Here is a 25,475-nt window from a genome sequence, read left to right on the forward strand (position 1 = left end):
CCCCTCGGAGTCTCAATGGCCTCGGGTGAGACAAGGGTGATGGTGCCCTCTGCTCACCCTCGCAGCACACGGCTGGGTAGGGAGGGGTTTGGAGGGGCTTGGGGGAAGGCCCTCCCAGCCTGTCCACTCCTGGTGTCCTTATCCCACGCTGAGGGCTCACTCCTCACACTGCGGGACGGGCCACGACCAACCCCCCATCCCGGGACGGCATGAGGTACCTGGGCACCAGTCCTCGCCAAGTCACTCACCGAGGACGCTGGTTTCTGAGAGCTGTTTGGGGGACGATGGTCCTGGGAACTGGTTTCCTCTGGGCAAGAAGACACAGGGGTCACCTGCCCTGCTGTCAAGGTGGCCCTCCATGGGTGGCTTCTTACCTATTTCTAACTTGGAGAAGCCACCCATCCTCTCCTATTTGAGCCACTGCCCAGGGCAGAGAAGGATCCGAGCCAGAGCGGCTCTGACCTGTGCTTGCCCCTCCTGCACCCCCGTGGCCCCGGGACAGAGCCCGAGCGCCTCAGCTTGGCTCACGGGTCCTCCGAGCCTGCACTCAGGCCTTCAGGGCCCCCAGCCCGCCCTCCCCTCTGGCCAACTACTCTGCTCATCTGCCAGGCCCTCCATCACCAGGCCTGAGTCTCACTGCTCCCGCTGCCAGCAGTGACCCTGCTCAGGGGCCACCTCCTCCAGGAAGTCTCTGTGAAGCCGGGGTGAATCCCCTGAAGCCCCGTGAAGCCCTTGGCAGTGAGTGCCCTGGGCTAGGGCTGACTGTTGGAAAGCCAGTCCTGAAAAGGCCCAGATGGTCTGTTTCCTAACTGGGGACCAAGCTCAGAGTGGGGCCCAAGGAGCCCGGGGCCTTGCTCCCTTCCCCTGGGATCCCACCAGTCTGGCCACCCCAGGGCCCCGGGAGGCTGGGCAGAGAGCATCAGACTGCAAGTCTGGAGTCCTGGACTAGCCCAGCTCTGCTGTTTGAGCTTGAACAGGACACCCAGCCCCTCAGGCCTCAGCCCTGCACTCTGCTGAGCGCTGCAGGAGACACAAACACAGAAAACATGGCCCTAGACCATGAAGTAAAACAGAGCTGGAATCCCAACTCCACTCTCCAAAGACTCGCAACCTGTCAACTGTCTGTGGGTGCCCACCCAGGCCTCACCCATGAAGGAGCTGGGCTTGTCTAGGGAGCCACGGGTTGACCCAAAGCTGTCGAGGGCATCCAGTCGGGTCTCCGAGTATGGCAGCAGGTCCAGGGAGTCCAGCGCCGAGCCCGGGGGGTCGAGGGCATCCAGCACAGAGGCAGCCAGCTTCTTGGAGGGGTCCATGACGAGGCCAAAGGAGGCAGGGGGCAGTGGGTTGGAGACGGGGATGGAGCCACCCACCACAGGTGGCAGCAGTGGGGTCCCGCCGGGGAACACGGGGATGAGCTGCGGCAACTCGCTGGGCACACCGCTGCCAGGCAGGCCACCCTGCACCAGAGACTGTGAGGCGGGGACAGAGGGAGGGGTCGAAGGAGAATGTGACACCCAGACTTGGGCAGAGTGGGCCCCGGGCAAGCCGACGCCTCTGTGCCTCAGCCCAGACCTGTCCTACCGGGTGGAGCCGGAGTCTTTCTGTCCAGTCCCCTCTGGGCGCACGGTCCCACCTCCGTGTTTCTACCCACAGCAAATCCCTGCCGGGGCCTCAGTTTCCCTACCTGTGACATGGAGACGGGGCCTTCCCTCCACCCCACGTGGGCCCTGAGGATGAGGGTGATGATGGGGTCCCACAGGGAAGCAGGGCTCAGGGGGACAGGAAGGGGCAGCACGGCTCACCAGTGAGTCTAGGAGGGTGTCCAGCTCCGGACCAAAGAGGTCCCCGTCAGAGAAGTCGTCCAGGCTCTCGGTGCTGGGGATGGCCCTGCTGCTGCTGTCCAGGGGGGCCAGCAGGTCCAGAACGTGAGGGAAGAAGGACATCGTGGGGGTAGAGGGGAGGGGGGCCGGGGAGCCTCGCAGGTCCACGTAGCAGTCTGCGGATGGGGGTGGGCTCAGTAGCGGCAGGGGTCCTGCCTGGTGGGAGTGGGAGAGCTGTCCCCAGGCCTGGGATCCTCCTCCGACAACCCCCCCCACCCCCACTCCTGCCAGAAGCCCTGCTGGCCCTGCCGGCCAGAGCCCCTGGGAGGCTCAGCCACAGGGAAGGAGGTGGGCACAGAGCCGGAGCGGGCCCTTCAGTCCCACGGCGTCTCCCTGGCGGGCCTGGCTCGGTGCCTGGACATCCTAGCTCCGGGGCCAGCAATGCCCTCTCTGAAGGACACTTAAAATGTGACCCTTCCTGGAGGACTTTGAAAAAGCTGGACTCCCAGGTGGGGAGAGGCCGGGGCCACCCCAGTAGGGACCCCCCACCCTCCCAGGCTGGAGGGGTGCTCCCTGCTCCCTGCAGGGGTAGGGGGGGCTTGTCCTGAAGCCACTATTTCAGGCTTCAGGCAGTGCCTGGGGCGGGGGGGGGCGGGCGGCCCATAGGAGCCCCTGACCACAGGCAGGGGGATGGGAGGGGCTTGACCCATCTGACCTCTGGAGCCTGGGGGAGGGGCTGAGCTCTCCCCAGGGCCCATCTCCACCCCGTCCCCTCACATCAGGGACATTACCTGTTTCGATGTCATCTATGGACCCCAATCCATTGGAAATTCCCTGTGGAGAGGTAGGACAGGACGGGTCAGACAGACAAGGGCCGGGAAGGCCGTGGTGGCTGGGGCCTCCCTGAGCGACTGCTGCCGATGGTTATCGAGGGGCTGCGGGGCTGGGGACAGATACAGAGCAGGGGTAGACAAGCCCCAATCTGCCCCTCGCCAGGGAGCCCTCGGAGGAAGGGAGGTGACCCCTGAGCCCCATTTGCTCAGCCGCCGTGCCACAGGGTCCACACCTTGGGAGGTATTTTACTGGGTCCTCCACACACGTGCCGGGCGTGGATAGTGTGCAGCTCAAAGACAAAGGGGCCAGCCCTGAATCACCATGTCATTCCCCACCCCCCACGCCGCTAATCACAGCCCTAGGCCGACTCAGCCCAGGTGGGACCCACTACCACCTGCAGACCTGTTAGAGGGAAAGCCGGACCCGAGCCCGCCCTGCGGCCCGGCCAAGTCCCTCACCCTCTCTGGACCCGTCTCCTTATCTGAAAAGTGAGGCTGACAGTCACCCAGCTCCTCCGACTGTTAAAAGGATGAAATCGTTTGATGCTTGGACAGAGCTCAGAACAGTGCCTGACACACAGGAAGTGCTGTGTGTGTCTGTTAAATGCCGTTTAACACCGGATTTTAAGTCCAAACCATCAGCAGGTTGGCCTGGGTGAACTGGTGTCCTCAGTCACCAGCCCCCACGCGCGCATCCAGCTCCCACTGTGCTGCGGGTTTCCCCACAGGCCTCTAGGCCTTCACTCCAGCTGCTCCCCTGGCCTTGAGAGCCGCGCCCTCGTCCCTACCTGCCTGAATCCTGCCACCCTGGCTCTGGGAAGTCCTCTCCAGCCAAGGCGGCCTCGGGCTCTGTCTGTTCCTAGAACTCACAGCCCTCCTTGCCTCTTGCGCCCCATGCTGCCCAGAGGCTGCTCTAGCACAGACGCTGTGTCTGCTGGGCCACGCCATCCTGCCTGGATCACTCCCTGCCTCCCCATCGCTGCTGGCAGGAGAGAAGAGGAGCCCTGCACAGTCCTCTCCAGGCTCCCTGGCTGTTCTTCACATACACCTGCCTCAGGGCCTTTGCACACACCCTGTCACCCCGCCACCCCCAGACTGGCATTGTCTTTTTTTTCCTAGGGCTGCACCTGTAGCATATGGAGGTTTCCAGGCTAGGGGTTGAAACAGAGCTAAAGCCGCCAGCCTACACCACAGCCACAGCAAAGCCAGATCCAAGCCACAGCTGCAACCTACACCACAGCTCATGGCAACACCGGATCTTTAACCCACCGAGCAAGGCTAGGCATCAAACCCACCTCCTCATGGATACTAGTTGGATTCATTACCACTGACCCACATGGGAACTCCTGTCTGGCATTGTCTTAGCCGCACACCCTACCCCCGCCTACTCTTCAGCCTTTGGGTCTCATCTTACAGGTTGCTGGTGTTCAGTCTAAATCAGGCCTCCCAGGCCCCATGGTCCACGGCTCCCCACACTCTGCCTTTACGGCTCCCTCAGAAACGGTCAGGTTAGTGTCCATCTGCCCTGGATGTGAGCCTTTTGAGGGCAGGGACCATGTTTGTTTCATTCAGCACGTACGTACCCAGACCCCGGCTCAGTGTCCAGCGCATCCCGGATGTACCCAGACAAGTCACCTAACTTCTCTGTGCCTTGTTTTCTCTTTGGCACTAGGGGGTAAATAGGACCGCCCCCCAGGCGTTGTGATCCTACTTGGATTACGCATTCATTCACTCACAGCTACTGTCTGAATGTTTGTCTCCCCCAAATTCAGAAGTCTTAACCATGAAGATTATGGTATCATGGAGTTCCTGTTGTGGCTCAGTGGTTAGCAAACCTGTCTAGCATCCATGAGGATGCAGGTTTGATCCCTGGCCTCGCTCAGCGGGTTAAGGATCCAGTGTTGCTGTGAGCTGTGGTGTGGGTCGCAGACGCGGCTTAGATTGTGTGTTGCTGTGGCTCTGGTCGGCGGCTACAGCTCCGATTCAACCCCTAGCCTGGGAATCTCCATATGCTGTGGGTGCAGCCCTAAAGGGACTAAAAAGACAAAAAAAAAAAAAAAGATTGTAGTATTAGGAGGTGTGGCCTTGGGAGGTGATTAGCCCAAGCTGTTAGTCAACCCTCTTCCCGAGGCAGGTGCCTGGCCTCAGCAGTGGGGATAAGGATAGACTGAGCCCAGCCCTTCGGTGTGATGCCTCTGGCCCCGCTGATCGAGGTCATTTAGATTCCAGAGAATGAATCCAAAACTCTCATGACGGATGAACCAAGATAGGTTGGTCCTGGGACAGGGGGCAGGGAGGAGGGCTTGGGAGGGAGGCTCAGGGTCCGGGTCCCATCCTACCTGATCTGCCACACCAGCCGCAGTGCCGTTACTGAGCAGAGAAAAGGTTTCCAATTCCTGCCAGAGATTGGAGAGAGAGGCAGAAAGAGATGACAATGCTGCAAAGATGCTCAGAGTCCCACCATCCAGGGCCGCAGAGGAGCCCCTCACCCCGGGCAAGTGGGATCTGCGGTACCCTCCGAGGCGCCTGACCTCAGGCCCGCAGGGAGTTAGCTGCCCTATCTCTCTGGGTCAGGTTCGGGGTGTTGCTTCCTGCAGCCATGACTGGGGCAGGGGACTTCCAGGTACACGCTCCTGGAGTGTGCCAGACACTGTGCCAGGCACTGGCCCAAACACTCTCTCATTTTGATGGTCCCTTGAACCCTCCGAGGCGGGCACAACCGTCTCCGCATCCCAGATGCGGAAAAGAAGGGGAAGGAAGAGAAGGCCCGACTTGCTCAAGGTCACAGCGGAGTCTAGAGCACGCCCTTTCCCGTGAGTGGCTCCATGGCCCACAGTAGCAGCCAACTGCATATCTGTGGATCTGAACGAGCCAAGCAGACACCAACATTTCACCTATGCGCCGCACGGGGTTATTTGAGAACATGAGGCTGAGTGACACCCGTGTCACCTGAGGCCATCTCCAAGGTGTTGAAGTTGGCGAGGGCCGGGGAATGGAGCAGGCTTTAACAGCTGGTGCCTAAGGTGAGCTGCAAGCATTGGCTGTTCTTTCCCTTCCCAAAATGTTCTGGAAGTCGTTCCAGGGCTTTCAGCCAACAGACAGGGAAGATCACCTGCCATCAGTGCCGTCTATCCTGGCCTGGCCCCAGCCACCTCATGCACTTCTCCCAAAGGAGCCTGGTCCCCCTTGCCGGGTCTCCCCATCCCTACCCCGGCCCCAGCATCCAGAGCCCACCTACCTGGGGCCTCTTATATGCCTTCCGAACTCGCAGCCCGAGCTTCTGAGCCAGCTCCTGGCCAAGCTGAGTGACACTTTCATCCTGGGAAGGCAAGACACAGGGGAGAGGGGGGCAGACTGCTCTGCCTCACGAAGCTGTGCTCGCGACCCCTGTGCAGCCCCGCAAGGGGGTCCCTGTTACCCCGCCACCCAGCTAGTGTACCCAGGCACCCACGCTTGTTTTTCCTTTTATTGTGGGGAGTAGAAAGGAATAATCTTTGGTTTTAATTGCAATATTATCTTTTCTTTTTTTTCTGGTTGCACCCATGGCATGCGGAAGTTCTAGGTCCAGGGATCCAACCTGCGCCACAGCAGTGAGCCAAGCCACAGCAGTGACGACGCTGGCTCCTTAACCTGCTGAGCCACAGTAGCAAGTGACAGCATCATTGCAAAGGCTGAAATGTTGCATCAGCCCACCTCACCCTAGACAGAGCACGGCTGACAAGGCTGCTATTTTCCAACAGGGCTCATCTAGGAATTTACACGCATGCAGATTAGTTTCGCTTTGCGGGGATCATGTTATACCGTTTGTTTGTTCTATAACTTGCTTCCTTCTAGAACGAGGCTGGCCCACGGCTGGTGCTCAGTAACAGCGCCCCGCATTCCTTCCTCCCTCCAGGTCTGTACCACTGTCTGTGTACCCGTGTGCCAGGCACCAGCTAGGGGCCGGGACACGACAGTCACAGGGCAGGTGGGGCCCGGGCCTCACGGAGGCTGCAGTCCAGCAGGGAGACCAATCAAGAAACAGAATCGGTGACTGCAGCCCGGGCTGCAACGGGGCAACAGGGGTGCCGTGACAGCCCGTGTTCTCGTCCACCTCTCCACCTCACTGATGACTCCTGGAGTCCAGGGTCTGAGTCACCTCTGGTCACCGTGCTGGGCCCAGTCAGTGTTTGCCCACAAAGACTGGAAAACAGGAATTTGACTCAAAGGCAGAAGTCCTTGTCTGGGTACTTTCCTCAGAGGAGTTACCAGCCCTTGCTGGGCCTGTACAGGGGGCTGAAAGCCATCTCGCCCTCCCATGAGTGGTGGCATGAGTCCTGAATGGGGACCTGCTGTGGATGCTGAGGATGGGGTACAGGTCAGAGACCACTGTCACGAGACAGGTTCTTAATTGTCAAGTGACCTGAATTGGAGAAGCAAGACTAAGAAACACAAAGTATAATATCAGTGAATGTTCCGAACACTTACTGGGTCCAGCCATTGTGCCACCTGCCCTGTATGATTTTCTGATTCCATCCTCAGCACAGCTCTATCACACAGCTCTATCATGCCTGGTATGTTGTCACCCTGGCTTTACAGTGCTTCCAATCAGGACTCAGAGGGGCTAAACCGTGCGTCCAAGGTCGCAGAGCTAGCAGGTGGCAGGTACAAGATTACAACCCAAACCCAGGCCAGTACTTTGGCACTGGCATCCTGGGTCACTGTGGATACAGCCTCCTCTCTGCAAAGCCCACCCAAATCCTTGCTTCTTCCAGCCGCACTCAAGCCCTGCCTCCTCCAGGATCCTGACCTCCTGAGCTCTCTCAGCCCTTCCTGGGCAGCATTTACCCCTCTCCAAGCCCTTTCACACCCATCATTTCAGAGAAAAAGTAGGAAGGGCACTTTTTTTTTTTTGTCTTTTTAGGGCCACACCAGCAGCACATGGAGGTTCCCAGGTTAGGGGTCCAAGCGGAGCTGTAGCTACCAGCCTACACCACAGCCACAGCAACGTGGGATCCAAGCCACATCTGTGACCTACACCACAGCTCATGGCAACGCCAGATCCTTAACCCACTGAGCAAGGCCAGGGATGGAACCCTCATCTTCATGGATATTAGTCAGGTTCGTTAACCGCTGAGCCACGACGGGAACTCCAGGAAGGGCACTTTAAAGATGTGGAACTGATGCACAGAGAGGGGAGGTGCTTTGTCCACGATGGTGCCAGGGGGCTCAGTGGTGGAGTCAGCCCTGGGCCCCAGGGCTGGTTCCATTTGTCTCCTGGTAGACTGTGGGTCCCTGACAGGCACCGATCTGGGCACTCTGTGGGCACTCGGTAAACATTTGTTAAGCTGATGAACAAACGGGGAGGGGACACGTGCCCAGCCGTGCAAGGGCTGGGACAAGCAAGACCCTCCACTGGTTATTTCCCATTGTCTCTTCCCCACCTCGTGGCAGCCTGCACATCAGGACCCCACACATATGGCACCCCGTTTGGCCTTCCCACGTTCTCTTAGAGTGTGGAGATTAACACTACCTGGGTTCAAGTCTTAGCTCTGCCACCACCCCTGGCTAGGATTTGGGGTTAGGTGCCTTTCTCTATGCCTCTGTCTCCTCATCTTTATTTTTTGATTTAAAAAAATTTTTTTTGGCCATGCCTATGGCATGTGGGAGTTCCTAGGCCAGGGATCAAACCCTTGCCACAGCAGCAACCTGGGCCACAGCAGTGACAATGCCAGGTCCTTAACACACTGAGCCACCAGGGAACTCCTTCCTGTCTCCTTATCTTCAAAACGGGGATAATAACAGTATCTACCTCAAAGGATCGTCACAAGGGTTAAATAAGTTATTACAGGAGTTACCGTCATGGCTCAGTGGTTAATGAACCCCACTAGCATCCACAAGGATATGCGTTCGATCCCTGGCCTCGCTCAGTGGGTTAAGGATCTGGCGTTGCCATGAGCTATGGTGCAGGTCACAGACACGGCTCGGATCCCATGTTGCTGTGGCCGTGGTGTAGGCCAGAGGCTATAGCTCCAATGGGACCCGAAGCCTGAGAACCTCCACAGGCCGCGGGTACGGCCCTAAAAAGACAAAAAGAACAAAAAATTTTTACAAAATAAGTCACAACGCAAATGTACTTTGAGCAATGCATGGTGTTCACACCAGCACCTGCAGCTCTACGTTTCAGAGACGGAAAGTAAGGCTCAGGGAGGGGTGGTGCTTGGCCCGAGCGAGGGCCGGGGGCCTGGATGCCGCTGGCCTGGCCGCGGGGCCGCACTCACGTGGGGCAGGGCCAGGGAGCAGCGGCTGCTGCACGCGTAGGCCTCCTTGTGGCGTCCCAGCTCGGTGAGGGCCCGTGCCTTGCGGAACAGCGCCCGGATGTTCTCGCTGTCCAGGCCCAGCGCCTTCTCGCTGTCCTCCAGCGCTTTCTCGTACAGGCCCTGCCAGGGAGGAGCGGGGGCGCCAGTCAGCACGTGGTCCCCTTGCCGCCCCCGCCCCAGGCCTCCTGCCCCCAGCTGGACTGAGGACCAGCCTCCCTTCCCCCGCAGAGGAGGATGCTGGAGGCCTGGAGGCAGGGAGGGCGCGCAAGAGCTCCAGGAAGCAGCTCCGGTGTTCGGACTCGGTCAAGAGCATCCGTGTGTCCAGCGGAAGGGGTGGCCAATGGGCACTGACAGGACATGGCGAGGAGGGGGCTTCCAATTTGACCGTGAGGAGCCCGGAGAGTAACACAGGCACCTCCAGAGGAAGTGAAATCACGAAGGCAGAACACAGCGTGGAGGGACCCGTTTGTCCAGAACGGTCCAGTCTGGACGGAGAGGCGTCACCGCCTCCTCTGCAGAACCTCCCACAGGATCTGGGGAATGACTGAGTCAGTGAGTGGGGACAGGGACGAGGAGGAGCCTGGAGCTTCACAGAGAAGAGAGGAGAGCAGAAAGGAACCAGGAGGGAGGCGCAGGAGCGCCCGAGGTTTGCAGAAAAAGGCAGTGGGCCATGAGGGAGGCGGCTCCCAGCCCTGACTGCCCACAGCCTCCCGCCAGCGCCCAGGCCCCCCTGAGATTCTGACTTCATTTCCCTGGGGTATGGGCACCAGCGTCATTTCTAAAAATATTTTATTCTGTATCAGTCCTTTAAAAGCTGTCCAGGTGAGTCTGCTGGGCACTGGGGTTGAGAGCCGGGGAGCAGAAGGCGAGAGACTGGGGAGTTCCTGTCGTGGTGCTGCAGAAATGAATCCGACTGGGAATGATGAGGTTGCAGGTTCGATCCCTGGCCTCGCTCAGTGGGTTAAGGATTGGCGTTGCCATGAGGTGTGGTGTGGGTGGCAGACGTGGCTTGGATCTGGTGTGGCTGTGGCTGTGGTACAGGCTGACCGCAAGAGCTGTGGTTCAACCCCTAGCCTGGGAGCCTCCATATGCCGCGGGTGCAGCCCTAAAAAGCAAAAAAAATAAGGGGAGAGTCTGCCGGGAGGAGGTGTGGGCCTGGCTGGAGGGGCGGGGGGCGGGGGGCAGTGGAGGGAGGGCGCCGGCTCACCATGGTGAAGTAGCAGGCGGCCCTGTTGACATGCAGCTTGCACAGCAGCTCCCGGGGCAGGGCCACCTGGTCGGATGCGGCGTAGTCAGCCACGTTCAGCCCCTCCATGTACTGCACCAGGGCCTGCTTGTAGTCCTTCTCCCGGAACAGGTCGTTGCCCTCAGCAAACAGGTTCTGCACCAGCTTGAGCAGAAAGGCCTGCCGGGAGCGGGGTGCAGGGAAGCTCAGGGGCCTTCAACAGCCAGCCCCGCCCCCACGGCCACCCTGCCCTTCACCTGCCCCAGCCCCGCCCCTGATGCTCACCTCATATTCTTCTTGCTTTAGGGGTAGTGTCGACCTACGGGAAAAGGAGAAGGATACAGGTCTGCTGGGCCCAGGGTCCCCAGCCTCACGGAGGCCCAGGAGCCAGAGCCATAGGTGAGAGGCCAGGCCCGGAAAGGGCTCCTCCAGCTCAAACCCCAGATGACACCTTGTGGACTGGGGTGAGGGGACAGCAGCTTTTTTCTCCCTAAATCAGCACCATGCTGGCCAGCCCTCGGCTGCAGGCAGAGGGCTGGAGGAAGGTCTTGCATTTGCCCCAGGGCCCAGCAGCCGGGCTTTCCCAGGTGCAGATGCCGAGAAAAGCAGACCAGCTCCAGCTCCAGCCGGCTGTCCTCTGCCCCAGTCCCCTGGGGATGACCATGTCCCCAAACAAACCTGCAAGTGCAGGCCCACCAGCGGCACCCCCAGCCCACCTTGGGGCACCTTAGCTTGGGAGTCTCTGCCTTCCTCCTGGCCCTGCATGCAACACACCCCCCCCAGCTGAGACCGGTACTCAGAACCGAACCTCTCATGCCAGACCTAACAAATAGATGGGGCTTGGGCACCCTTCTGCCTCTGGCCAAAAAATGCCAGCTCAGCACAAAGGGTCAGCGCAGGAGCACTGGGGTATGTCTGTGAGGCCACGTGGCAGAGCTGGAAGGGAAGCTGGTGTTTGTCTCCTGGTCTCTCATGCTACAGAGGGGGACATGGACACTCAGAGATGTGCTGTGACCTAGGTCACACAGCAGGTCGGAGCCAGGGCGGAGTGCGTGGCTGGAGTTCTTTCTGTTGCCCAGAGCCACCGTGAACACCTGGGCAAAACAGAGCAGCCGAAGCTAGCGACAAGTAGTGAGAGAGGAGACACCAGAGGTCCCCTGTGTCGGGGAGGGGGTGTCCCTGATTGTGACAGCGGGGCCTGCCACCCACTTTCTCACTTGCCTCAGAGACCAGGACCCGTCCCTCCTTCTGCAGCCCAGCCCCCACTGCTCTCCTCCCAACTGGTCTTCCACCTCGAGCCTCCCCCTTCCAGCATCAACTTCACCTTCATCAGGTCACACCCTGTCCTCAGGGTCACCTCATCCTGGTGTTTAAGGCACAAACCAGCCCTCCACCTGTCCAGATCACTTTCTGGATCCTATGATGCTCTGTGCCCAGAGGTCCCTCATAAATGTTTGCTAAGCACACGACACGAAGTCTGTATGGGAGGAAACAGTCATTTTAAAAGGAGCAGGCCCCACTGTGGATCCTGCAAAGCAGCCCCTTAGGAGACCTGCATATGAGCTCCCAGGAGGCCGTCCTGTCGCTAAACTTTTGAGAAGGGGAAGGAGGACACAGAGCTAACATGTACCCCAAGCACAATGACCCTGGGGGGGAAAGTGGCATTACCTCCACTTCACAGGCACTGAGACCACCGGGAAGCAGGGACATCCGGATGTGGATCTAGGGCTCAGAGGTCCAGCTCCACAGAAATCAGTGACTTGGAAGTTCCCAGGCTAGGGGTCGAATCGGAGCTACAGCTGATAACCTACGCTACAGCCACAGCAACACGCAATCCCAGCCATGTCTGTGACCTGCACCACAGCTCATGGCAACACCGGATCCTTAACCCACTGGGAGAAGCCAGGGATCAAACCTGCATCCTGATGGATGCTAGTCAGATTCGTTTCCACTGAGCCAACACAGGAACTCCAGAAATCAGTGACTTAAAGACAGAATTCTTATGAAAGACAGCAGCTTGCCTGTTGACCAAACTAAATAAAACTGGGGCACTTCCCCCAAATGGAAGACAAGCCCCCAGGGAAGGGGTGGGTCACAGCTCCTGGAGCCAGGAAAAGTGACCACATTGCAAGTTGGGGGAGAGTGTGTTGTGTGAATATACACCAGAGCAGATTGTGTGTGTGTGCACGCGCGCACGCGTGTGTGTGAAAAAGGTGTGTGTGTGTGTGTGAAAAAGGACCCAGCTTGTGTGAAAAGGCAGGTCTGTGTGAGAGAACAAAACCGGGCCGTGTGTGAGGGTGTGCAGATGCAACTTGAAGTTCTGTGGGGAGTTGTGTATAAGAAAAAGAATACAGCACTAGAAACAAAGAATTCCTGGGAATCCATTCAGGGCTTCAGAAGGGACCCAAAGCGAGGGGCTGGGAGCTTACGGTTCATTAGCATCATGATAAACTTGCCTCTGAGGATCCATTTAAGAGAGAGAAAAGAGCTAGTAAAAACATTTCGTGTGTAAAGAAAAGGATGAAAGAACATGACATATGGGTGGAGGGGGAAAATAATAGAAAAAAATGTAGGCTTTAGAGTCAGAGAGACTCAAATTCCATCACTTAATAGCTGTGTGACTGTAAACAAATTCCTTTTTCTTTCTTTCTTTCTTTCTTTCCTTCTTCCTTCCTTCCTTCCTTCCTCTCTTTCTTCCTTTCTTTCTTGTCTTTTTAGGGCCACACTCCTATGGCATAAGGATGTTCCCAGGCTAGGGGTCAAATCAGAGCTATGGCTGCCAGACACAGCCACAGCCACAGCCACCCCCGATCCAAGCCATGTGTGCAACCTACACCACAGCTGATGGCAACACCGGATCCCTAACCCACTGAGTGGATCCTTAGCCCACCGAGCAAGGCCAGGGATCGAACACACATCCTCATGGATAACAGGTTCGTTACTGCTGAGCCACAACTGGAACTCTTTTTTTTTTTTTCTTTCTGTCTTTTTAGGGCCATATCCTAGAGTGTGGAGGTTCCCAGGCTAGGGGTTGAATCGGAGCTGCAGCTGCTGGCCTACACCACAGCCACAGCAATGCTGGATCTTTAACCCACTGAGTGAGGCCAGGGTTTGAACCAGAGTCCTGATGGATATCAGCCGGGTTCCTTATAGTTACCGCTGAGGCCCACAGGAACTCCTGTAAGCAAGTTTCTTAACCTCTCTGAGCCTCAGCTGTCTCATCTGCAAAATGGAGATAATACCACCTGCTTTACCGGGCTGTTGTGAAGATTAGAGAGATGACGGCTGGAGTTCCCCGGTAGCCTGGTAATTAAAGGATTCAGCATTGTCACTGCTGTGGTGTGGGTTTGATCTCTAGCTGGGGAACTACCCCATGCTGCAAGTTCCACCGAAAGAAAAGATAAACAGCAGAGAAGTGATGGATGCGAGAGGCCCAGCACAGAGCCTGAGAGACGTGCTCAGTGATCCAGGGTTCTCGATTTATTGTAACATGTGCACAGACAAGCAGGAGAATTAACAGGGAGTGTAGGAGCCAACGTAGAGGGTGAGAGCAAAATGACATATGGGACAAGACAAAAGGGAAACCAGGAGCTGGGAGTCCCTGGGCGTGTGGGTTCATGGCTCAGGGTTAGCGGCAGCCCTGGCTCTGCCACACCAGCCCCTTTCTAGCGTGTCCCACCTCGTTGCTCCCTAACACTCCCGGGAGCCCGGAGAGCAGGAGAGCGCATGCGCGGGGCGGGACGGGGCGGGGTGGGGGATGGGGTTTGTCCGCCTCAGAGGACCCGCCCCGCCCGCCCCACCGCACACTCACTGAATGAACTGCAGCCCCTTCTCGATGTCCGCCTTCCGTCTCTGCCTCTCCATCAGTCTCTGGGGAGAGAACACAGTCCATCAGGCAGTCGCGGGGTGGGTCGCCGTGCGCTCCGCCTCCCCCCACTCCCGGCTCACCCCCTCTCACAGGTGCGGGGTGTCCCTGAGGGGCCACATTGACCGCCCCAACCAGCCACACAGCGCTGCCCTCCACACCCTTGACCCATGGACTCTGGGTTTGCACAGCGCCTTGGAGGCCACCTGCTCTTTGCCACACGTGGCTTGGGCTGCAGCTGCACAGGATACCGGTGAGTTCAAGGGGCAAACCTTGTTTTACTGAGCAGCTTGGGGAGAAGAGACACAGAAAATGCACCCTGATGCCATGATTATGGCTACAATGTAGCACCACCATGGGCCGGCCGCTCTGTATGAGGATCCCGCTGAATCTGCATGAGGGGGACAAAAATCCGCATTTTGTCCCCTGAAACTTAGGGAGCCCTTGTCACGAGCTGGCGAGCAGCTGAGGCAGGGTTTGAACCCAGGCCACGTTCCTTTGATGCCCCCAGCCGCTGCTCCATGCAGCCCTCGCACACACTCAGAGCTGGCCTCCTCTGTAGGAGGCGGGGGTGACCCAAGCTCTCATCATCCTCACACCCACGCCCCATGCCAGGCTTCCAGCCGAGAGGCTCCTGTGCCTCTGAAATTCCTTCAGCCTAGGCGGTCCTGCTCCCTCCACCCTGTGAATGGAGTCTATCCATCCCTCAAAGCCAGCTCCGCCATGGAGTTGCCCTGCTCCTTTCTTTTCTTCCTTTTTTTTTTTTTTTTTGGCTTTTTAGGGCCACACCCATGGCATTTGGAGGTTCCCAGGCTAGGGGTCAAATTGGAGCTGCCGCTGCAGGTCTACGCCACAGCCACAGCCACACCAGATCCGAGCCACATCTGTGACCTACACCACAGCTCACGGCAACGCCAGATCCTTAACCCACTGAGTGAGGCCGGGGGTCAAACCTGTGTCCTCATGGATACTAGTCAGATTTGTTTCCACTGAGCCACAACTCGAATTCCACCCTGATCCTTTCAACAGGACCATCAAGCACTCATTCATCCTATGTCCTGGGAGCCTGGCGTCAGACCCAATCCTTGCCCTGGAAGAGACGCTCTTCTTGGGAAAGAACACCCCGCGTGGCCCAGCACTGGCAGGGGAGCTGGTGGAGGGGAAAGGGCCCACAGGCCTGGACAACGAGCAGGACAGGGCCCAGCCACGTCTGCCACGCCTACCACACCTGGCCAGCCACTTTGACCGGGGGTCTCCATCCAGGCCCTCCCTCCCTACCCCCTGGGGTGTTGCCTCATCAGACAGGGGACCACCCTCCTCACTGCCCCCACCTCCTCAAGGCCATCATAGGGGTCCTTCAAACCCCAGACCCTCTCCTCCCGGGCCCAGAGCTTCTGTCCACCTTCACTGATCCCCACGCCAGCCTATGCCTTGTAGGTGCACCTATTGCCCTCCTGGGACCGTTCAGCCTGCAGTCCTCTCAGAAAACCTCCACGGTCAGAGACGAGGCTCCAAGTCAGTTTCTCAGCCCTGAGGTCCGAGCAGACTTAACTAGAACAAGAGCTGCTGGTACTGGGTCCCAGTGGTAGTTCCTAATAAGTCTGAGTCCCACGCCAGGGAATAAACCTTCTCGGCCCTGGGCGGTATAAAGAAGGCGCCTCACCCACCGGGCATGCGTCCACGTCTCTGACCACAAAACCCTGAAGCAGCAGCGTGGCCGTGCACGTGGGCTCTGGAGAGAGGTTCAGATACCCTCTGAGCAGCAGCTTCCTGCTGCAGAAAATGGAGATTACAAACAGCCCCCAGCCACAGCATTACTACAGAGAAGGCACTCATATCAGCCTGGCACATAGTAAACACTTAGGTGGCTATTATTTGTCTTTTTTTTTTTTTGCTATTTCTTTGGGCCGCTCCTGCAGCATATGTAGGTTCCCAGGCTAGGGGTCCAATCGGAGCTGTAGCCACCGGCCTACGCCAGAGCCACAGCAACACGGGATCCGAGCCGCGTCTGCAACCTACACCACAGCTCACGGCAACGCCGGATCATTAACCCACTGAGCAAGGGCAGGGACCGAACCCGCAACCTCATGGTTCCTAGTCGGATTCTTTAACCACTGTGCCACGACAGGAACTCCTTAGGTGGCTATTAGATCAGAATTCCTATGCTAGGAGTTCCCACCGTGGCTCAGTGGTTAATGAATCCGACTAGGAACCATGAGGTTATGGGTCCAACCCCTGGCCTTGCTCAGTGGGTTAAGGATCCGGTGTTACCGTGAGCTGTGGTGTAGGTCACAGACGCGGCTCGGATCTGGCGTTGCTGTGGCTCTGGCAAAGGCTGGCAGCTACAGCTCTGATTAGACCCCTAGCCTGGGAACCTCCTTATGCCATGGGTGTGGCCCTAGAAAATACAAAAAGACCAAAAAAAAAAAAAAAAAGAATTCCTGTGCTAGACATTCAAGTCAATATTTTCTATATGCCCATGATATGCAAATGAGAAGGCCAGGCGCCTTCCCTACCCAGGCCTTACACCCTAGTCAGAGACATGCAAAGATACCCCAATAGCTCCACCCTAATCCAGACTTTTGTGGTAAACAGGCTGGGATGAGACACAAGGAAAATGGAAGTTTCTCAAAGGGGGGGCCAATGTTTGAATTGGGCTTTGGCAGTTGAGTAGGAGTTGGCTCCTTGGTGTCAGGGAGGGGAGATGTTCTGGCAGGATGCATGAGATGGTTTAATGAAACCACGGTCATCTCCTTCATTTTATCTGATCCCAATGGATGACCCTGAAGGCTGGACTGTGCCCCGGACCCACATTTGAAAGATGGGGAGAGTGAGGCTCAGAGGGTTCACAAGGCCTACAACTACTGCCTGGAGGTTGGGAATGACACTGTTGCTCTTCCCCCTCAAAAGCTCTGTAGGAGTTCCCGTTGTGGTTCAGCAGTTAACGAACCTGACTAGCATCCATGAGGATGTGGGTTCAATCCCTGGCCTCACTCGGTGGGTTAAGGATCCGGTGTTGCTGTGAGCTGTGATGTAGGCCAGCGGCTACAGCTCCGATTGGACCCCTAACCTGGGAACCTCCATAGGCCGTGGATGTGGCCCTAATAATACAAAAAACAAAGCAAAGAAAAAAGGCACCATAGAGGCGGCAACCCGCCCCGGCCCCTGAGCCTGTGCTTGGTGGCCGTGGCTGCTTGTGTCCCGGAGAAGGCAGATGTATCCATGGAGTGATTTGGAGGAAGGCTCCTGTACAAAAATACGTTTCTCCCAGGATCTATATATCGACCACTCTAGATTCCTTTCATCAAGCGTAAAGGTCCCAGGCCAGGGCCGGCAAATAGATTTCATCCCATTAGCAACACAGCCAGGCTGGTAGGGGCTGCCCAAGGGGCCAGCGCCCTCGTGGTGCTTGAAGGAAGTGCCACCATGTGCAAGGCTGGCCGTGAACAGGGGTGCCCAGTGGAGGCGCATATGCCTTGGGCCTTCAGATACCCCTTTCCCCATGAGAGTAAATTATTGCTAAAACTCATATTTGTATCAAGTGATACCAAGTGGGAAGCCCAGGTCTTACTGGGGCCAGGAATGCAGAGGGAGGGAACCACTGGCCTTCTCCTTTGGGAAGATTTTCCGACTCCTCCCATCATGAGTGAATTAGTCTCCTCTACACCAAGGGCAAGGACAGACCTCAAAAGGAAGGATTTAATTCAATCCAACCAACATTTATGACCTTCCTCCTTAGCCGGAGCTCTGGTGCTGGAAGTGGGGGTGGGGGAGGTACAGAACGAATCAAGTCACTCGGGCCCAACCCTGACTTCCAAGAACCCCTGGCCCAGTGGGAGGGAAAGACAGGTGAGCCAGCAGCTGCAGTGCAGGCCAGCTGTGGGTGCACTGACTCTGTGGGCAGAGGTCAGAGAAGGATCTGCAGGAGAAGGTCCTTGGGCTGGGTGTGAAGGAGAATAAGTTTCTGGGGTAGCTTGGGAGAGGACTCCCCCCCCCCGCCCCGCCCTGCAGCATGCACACTAGGCCTGGCTGGGATGTCCCAGTTCCCTGGAGGACCCCCCCATCTGCACAGCCGTGATGATGGGGAAGCCCAGCAACATCCCACGGGGTTGTAAAAAGGTCAGCACTCAGCCCTGGCCAGGGACTCGGAGAAAGCTGGGGGGTCGGGGGCAGCAAAGGAAGAAAACCCACATTTCCTGGATGCCTGTCCTATAGCAGGTAATGCGCTTACCTGTTCCCAGTTAAGGGGCCTTCTGCCTGCAACTCCAGTGGTCCCTGAGAGGATGGGCATGGCACAGACCACCCCAAGAGCCGCATGGTCTGGGCTCTACATCTGGCCTTGCCCGACTTTGGACGTCACAGAAGGCAGACTACTAAGCACCTGCTAAGTGCCAGACCCCCAGATGCAGGGACTGGTAAAATATAAAGCACACCACCCGGAAGGAACAAACCCACAGAGGCCACCAGAACAGTGGCCCTGGGGAGGCGGGTGAACCACATGTACTTTCTCCACTCACTCATTAAACAGGAGTGGCCACTTCCACTGTGCCAAGTCCTGCTCTGGTGCAAGGGACATGGCTGCAACTAAAAATCCCTGCCCTCAGAGGGCTCACAGTCTAGTGGGGAAACCAGCCTGCAGGGCCCAGTTACAGTACAAGGAAATGGGAGCGTCAATAGAGCCATTCATCCCGCCGCTGCCAGCCATGCCTTCAGTGAGCACAAGGAGCCTTCCATGTCCCTGGCCTGTTGAGGATCTACCAGTTAACACAGGCAACAAAGGTGTTCCTGCTGTGGCGCAGCAGGTTAAGACTATGACTGCAGCAACTTGGGTAGCTGCAGAGGTGAGGGTTCAATCCCTGGCCCAGTTCAGTGGGTTAAAGGATCTGGTGTTGCTAAAGCTGCAGTACATGTGACAGCTGCAGCTCGGATTTTTCTTCTCCTTCTTCTTTTTTTGTCTTTTCTAGGGCCACACCCTAGTCTGGAGATTCCCAGACTAGGGGTCTAATCAGAGCTGTAGCTGCCAGCCTACGACACCACAGCCACAGCAATGCCACATCCGAGCCGTGTCTGCAACCTACACCACAGCTCACACAACGCCAGATCCTTAACCCACTGAGTGAGGCCAGGGATCAAACCCACAACCTCATGGTTCCTAGTCGGATTTGTTAACCACTGAGACACAATGGGAACGCCTCTTCTTTTTTTTTTTACTGGCCACACCTGTGGCACTTGGAAGTTTCTGGCGCAAGGGGTTGAATCAGAGCTGTAGCTGCAGGCCTATGCCACAGCCACAGCAACAGCAGATCTGAGCTGCATTTGCAATCTATACCACAGCTCACGGCAACACCGGATCCTTAATCTGCTGATCGAAGCCAGGGATGGAACCGGCATCCCCATGGATATTAGTCAGGTTCTTAACCCACTGAGCCACAATAGGAACTCCTGCAGCACAGATTCAATCCCTGGCCTGGGAACTTCCATACACCGCAAGTGCAGCCATTAAAAAAAAAAAAAAAACAGTGACAAAGTAGCCCTTCTTCTAGAGCATGGGTTCTAGTGGAGGAGGGATACAACAAATATAAAATGTAACAATGAAGGAGAAAATGAGGAAACAGAGTGACAGGGTGCTTTAATTATATAGAGGACTCAGGGAAGGCCTCTGACACTTGAACAGAGCTCTAAATGCCAGAAGGGAACAAGCCATGTAAACGTTTGGGGAAAAACATTTAGGCAGAAGAAACAGTGAGTGCAAAGGTCCTGAGGTCGAGACTAACTGGTATATCTGAGAAAGAGCCAGGAGGCCAGCGTGGATAGGGCGGCAGTGGGGAGCACGGTGAGTGGGAAGGTCAGAGACATTAGCAAGGACCGTACATGAGGTCTCAGAAGTGGGACAAGGACTGTGGCTTCCACCCTAAGTGCGATGAGAAATAGCAGGAGGGCAGCTGAATGACTGGCTCTGCCCTACATGAAAACATCTTGTCATTAAATAAATGAGATTTATTTAAATGTCACCCCATCAGGCAGGAAAACAGTGCTACTAAGAGGTTAGGAAAGTCATCCAAGGCCACATAGTGATCCTGGAACCTGGGTCAAAGGGCCTGGGGAGAAGGGCCTGAGACAGGCTCATTAACAACAGGCCAGAGTTCCCTGGTGGCCCAGTGGTTAGGATTCAGTGCTTTCACCGCTGTGGCCCAGGTTCAGTCCCGGATCTGGGAACTGAGACCCCACACCAAGCTGGTGCACGCTGCAGCCAAAAAAAACAAAAACAGAAAAACCCCTGAAACAACGTGCTAGGCGAGCAAAGACTCCCCCCCCCCCTTAATCTCCTTCCTCTGGGAAGAACACTTTTATAGGTGGTTGTTAGGAGTTGAATAACCCGCCCAAATTAGTATGTTGACGCCCTAACCCCCAGTGCGCCTGTACTTAGAGACGGGGCCTGGAGGAAGTAATTCAGGTTCAATGTGATCACGAGGGTGGGGCTCTGACCCAGTATTCTGCCCTGGCAGCCTGGCTAGACTAGCAGAGCTTCTGGCACCGAGAAGGGGGGTACTGCTATAATATGGAAAGTGGCTTTGGAGCTGGATGACGAATAGAGGCTAATGGAGTTTTGAGGTACATGCTAGAAACACCCTAGGTTGCCATGAAAGACCATTGGTAAAAATATGGACACTAAAGATCTCAGATGAAAATAAAGGACGGGTTTTGGGAAACTGGAGGAAAAGGTGATCCTTATTATAAAATGGCAAAGAACTTGGCTGAATGGTGTTTCGTGTTTGTCGGTAGGAGGACCTCACAAATTATGAAGTGGGCTGTTTAGCAAAGGAACTTTCTAAGCCAAGTATGGAAGCTGCAGCATATGGGTCCCCCTTACCGCTGACTGTAAAATGTGAGAGAAGAGAGATGAGGAAGGAATCACTTAAAAAGAGGAACCAGAACGTGAGGAATTAGAAAATTCTCAGCTTACGCCTAAGCCAAAAAATGAGAGTGTTCTGAAGAGAACACCAAGGGTGTGGCTGAACAACTGTTGGGTAAGATTACTGTGGATCTAATCGGCCATCAGCAGAGGTCAGCAGCAGAGATGGGGAGTTCCCGTCGTGGCTCAGCAGTAATGAACCTGGCTAGTATCCATGAAAATGTGGGTTTGATCCCAGCCTCTCAGGGGGTTAAGGATCTGGCGTTGCTGTGAGCCGTGGGGTAGTTTGTAGATGCGGCTCCGATCTGGCGTTGCTGTGGCTGTGGTGTAGGCTGGCAGCTGTAGCTCCGATTCGACCCCTAGCCTGGGAACTTCCACATGCAGTGGGTGCAGCCCTAAAAAGAAAGAAGAGACATAGAGATGGGATTATATGAGCAGAAACAATGCCAGTTTGAATTAAGGGGGACAGAGAAAGCTGGATGACGGAATGAAGGCAGGCTGCAGGACTTCTGGAATTGTACAGGGCAGGACTGTAGAGCTATTTGCCTGCAAACATGCTCTGTCCTTTAAGAAAAGGGAAGTATAACCCAGCAGGGGATTCAGAGATCATCAGGGCTCCCTCCTCATTTCAGTGAGCGGGGCCACCGCCTCCTTTTCAAACAGGCCCAGGGCCTTGGGGGGCAAACTGCGGGCAGAGCTGTGGGGGTGATGGGCAGAGCTGTGCGGGTGATGCTGTGCCCCAGGGGGCTGGCAAGGAGGAACATCGAGCCAAAGACGATGATTCCCAAGCCTTAAAATCAAATGGAATTTGCATTTTTGGACTTGCCTGGAACCCATCACCTGTTTCTTCTTTCCAATGAATCCCTTTGGGGATGGGAACTTCTACCCCACGTCTGTCCCACCATTGAACTTTGGAAGCTTATAACTTCTCTGGTTTCATAGGTTCATAGCTGGAGAGGATGAATCCTACTTCCAGTCTCTGACTTAAAAGAGACTTTGGATTTGAGAGTTGATGCTGGAATAATTTAAGGATTTGGGGGCTATTGGGATGGAATAAATGCATTGTGCATGTGATGAGAACATGAATTGGGGGAGGTGCAGGGGCAGAATTTAAAGACTGAATGTTTGTGTGCCCCCCCCCAGATCATATGTTGGAAGCTCTGACCCCCCAAAGTAACTGGAAATATGGCCTCTAAGGAAGCAGCTAAGGATAAATGGGGTCATAAGGGTAGGGCCTTGATCTAATAGGATTAGTGTCTTTATTAGAAGAGACTGGAGAGTTCTCCCTCCCTCTCCCCGCAGGCAGGCATCACCAAGGAAAGGCCAGATGAGGCCATGGGGAGAAGGCAGGCAGCTGTCTGCAAGCAGGAAGAGCACGCTCACTAGAAACCAGATGCACCAGCACTGCAGTCTGGGTCTTCCAAGCTCCAAAACGGTGAGAAAATTAATTTCTGTTGTTTAAGCCACCCAGTCTATGATACTTTGTTACAGCAGCCAGAGCAGACCAAGACAGTGGTTAAAAGATCTTTTGTTCTCAGCCAACGAGGGTGGTGAGTTCCCCAGCTGCGGGTCAGGCACAACTCAGATGGGGCACTTGCTGGAAGAACAAGGAAATAAGAACAAATCTTATTTCTCCCTAAAGAAAAAAGTCCAAGGAGAAAACTGAGGCTCCCATCTCCCCAGAATCCCGCTGCCACGCTACGGGATTTCAAGCTGGACCAGCCTCCAACAGGCTCTTCTCAGAAATACAGCTGAGAACTAAAGAACTAACAGGAAGAGCTCCCTTCGTGGCTCAGAAGTTAACAAACCTGACTAGGATCCATGAGGATGTGGGTTCAATCCCTGGCCTCGCTCAGCGGGTTAAGGATCCGGTGTTGCCATCAGCTGTGGTGTACGCTGAAGACGTGGCTCAGATCTGGTGTTGCTGTGGATGTGGCACTGCCCAGCAGCTACAGCTCCGATTGCACCCCTAGCCTGGGAACCTCCATAGGCTGGGTGTGGCCCTAAAAAGAAAAAAAGAACTCCTGGGAAATGATCCCCTCAATGTGTCAGCACAATATGTGACCTCACACCCAAGTGTATACCTGGGTTCAAATCCAAGATCTGTTCCCTATTAACTGTACAAGCTGCATAATTTCCTCGTGTCTCACTTCCCTTTCCTGTAGAACAGGGATACTATTATCTACTATACAGGATGATTTGAAGGTTCAATGAGATATCTGACACATGATAAGCATTTAATATCAACTATTTTTATTTTATAATCATTATGATTAGGTTAAAAGATGGGCAAAGAACATAAACCAGAAATTCACAGGAAACATAAACCATTAAGAAAAGACGCAAACTGATAACAGAACTACATGTTAAAACAACAAGATACCTTTCACCTATGAGGCTTAGGAGAGGAGAGAGGAGAGAGAGCCTGGCTGACCATGGTGGAGGGACAGGCAGTCTCCAATGCTGCCAGTACACTGAGTGTGGGAACTGCTAGTGTCTCTGGGACGCCACATCTACCAAAATGAGCAAGCTGCTGCCCGGGCAGCCAGCTTCCCTTCTTCCTCCCCGGCACAGCCCAACGCTATTCCTTTCCCATGTAGTCAGGTGCACCTGTGCTGGGCTAAACCAATCATGATGGTCCTTCCTTGCCAGTGATTGGCTTGGGCAAGAGCATGTGACATCATCCTGGCCAATAGAAAGAGGGGAATTCAGCCCAGAGGCTTCTGGGAAAGATCTCCTTCATACTCAAAATGGGACAGACGAGGCACTCCCGCTATGCGGCAGTGGGTTAAGTATCTGACTACAGTGGTTCAGGTAGCTGCAGGTTTGATCCCCCACACCACCTGACAAAGTGGGTTAAAGGATCCAGCATTGCCACAGCTGCAGTGTAGGTCACAGCTGCAGCTGAGATTTAATCCCTGGTCCACGCCTCAGGTGCAGCCATAAAAAAAGGGCAGAAGAGGGAGTTCCCACTGTGGCACAATGGGATTGGCAGCATCTCTGGAAGTGCTAGGATGCCGGGTTTAATCCCTCGCCCAGCACGGTAGGTTAAAGGATCGGCATTGCTGCAGCTAAGGTACAGATTGCAACTGCAGCTCAGATCTGATACCCGGCCCAGGAACTCCATGTGCCTCAGAGCAGCCCAAAAAATTGACAGAAGAAATAATCCCCTTTTCTGCTGCTGCATGCCAGAGTGTAGGAAGAAGATGGCAGAGCAGAAAGATGGACCAAAGTTGTCTGACCCAATAAATTAACTGACCCTGGCACGGCTCCACTTCATTTAGCATGTGAGATTATAATAAATTCCCATTTTTGAGGAAGGAATTCTAGATATTTGCAGCCAAAAGCCTTCCAAATGATAAAACATCCTTTCCCTTTGACAGAAATTTCTCTTCTAAGAATTCAATCTACCAAAATCCTTGTACAAGCCCTTGATTATATTTTTACAAGGTTTTCTTTTCTTTTTCTTTTTTGTCTTTTTTTTTTTTTTTTGGCATTTCTTGGGCTGCTCCCGTGGCATATGGAGGTTCCCAGGCTAGGGGTCTAATCGGAGCTGTAGCCACCAGCCTATGCCAGAGGCACAGCAACGCAGGATCCGAGCCGAGTCTGCAACCTACATCACAGCTCACAGCAACGCCTCACAGCACAGTTAACCCACTGAGCAAGCGCAGGGATCGAACCTGCAACCTCATGGTTCCTAGTCGGATTCGTTAACCACTGCGCCACGACGGGAACTCCCTTTTTTGTCTTTTTAGGGCTGCACTTGTGGCACATGGAAGCTCCCAGGCTAGGGGTCTAATCGGAGCTGTAGCTGCCGGCCACAGCCACAGCCACAGCAATTCGGGATCTGAGCCACATTTGCAATCTACACCACACCTCACAGCAACGGTGGATCCTTAACCCACTGAGCGAAGCCAGGGATCAAACCTGCATCTTCATGGATACTAGTTGGGTTTGATAACCCCTGAGCCATGATGGTAACTCCAGGATTTCTTTTTTCTTTCTTTTTTTTTTTTTTGGTCTTTTTGCCTTTTCTTGAGCCGCTCCCTCGCCATATGGAGGTTCCCAGGCTAGGGGTCTAATCGGAGCTATAGCCACCGGCCTACACCAGAGCCACAGCAACATGGGATCCAAGCCACGTCTTCGACCCATACCACAGCTCACGGCAACACTGGATCCTTAACCCACTGAGCAAGGCCAGGGATCGAACCCGCAACATAATGATTCCTAGTTGGATTTGCTAACTACTGCGCCACGAGGGGAACTCCAGGATTTTTTTTTTAGAGAGTGAAAAAACTAGGAGTGACCTTAATGTCCACCAGTAAAGAATTAACTTAATCAGCTGAGCTGTGGTATTCCCATACCGTGGACTACAAGACAGCTATGAATCTATACGTATACTGCCATGGAGATGCCTCTGCACATGGTTGAGAAAGGGAAAAAAGCAGCAGATTTCAGAACAGTTTGTGTTGCACGATTACATCTGTGTGCAACGCGTGCTGATACAAAGAAGGCGTTTG

At 55.3% G+C, this 25,475-nt stretch overlaps 1 protein-coding gene across 1 annotated transcript in view; it reads right to left on the reverse strand.

Moving 5' to 3' along the window:
- ZC3H7B (zinc finger CCCH-type containing 7B) overlaps nt 1–25,475 on the reverse strand; it is a 53,152-nt gene that overhangs the window by 15,966 nt on the left and 11,711 nt on the right. Inside the window, exons 2-11 of the mRNA XM_047786149.1 lie at nt 13,989–14,047; nt 10,463–10,496; nt 10,160–10,357; nt 8,914–9,072; nt 5,892–5,972; nt 4,993–5,049; nt 2,612–2,654; nt 1,803–1,996; nt 1,148–1,469; nt 249–307 (exon numbers count right to left, since the gene is read on the reverse strand). Coding sequence (XP_047642105.1) covers nt 249–307; nt 1,148–1,469; nt 1,803–1,996; nt 2,612–2,654; nt 4,993–5,049; nt 5,892–5,972; nt 8,914–9,072; nt 10,160–10,357; nt 10,463–10,496; nt 13,989–14,041 — 1,200 coding nt within the window. The 5' untranslated portion in view covers nt 14,042–14,047. The remainder of the gene's footprint in view (nt 1–248; nt 308–1,147; nt 1,470–1,802; nt 1,997–2,611; nt 2,655–4,992; nt 5,050–5,891; nt 5,973–8,913; nt 9,073–10,159; nt 10,358–10,462; nt 10,497–13,988; nt 14,048–25,475) is intronic.

Source organism: Phacochoerus africanus, chromosome 7 (assembly GCF_016906955.1).
Source record: "Phacochoerus africanus isolate WHEZ1 chromosome 7, ROS_Pafr_v1, whole genome shotgun sequence".
Taxonomy (NCBI): Eukaryota; Metazoa; Chordata; class Mammalia; order Artiodactyla; family Suidae; genus Phacochoerus; species Phacochoerus africanus.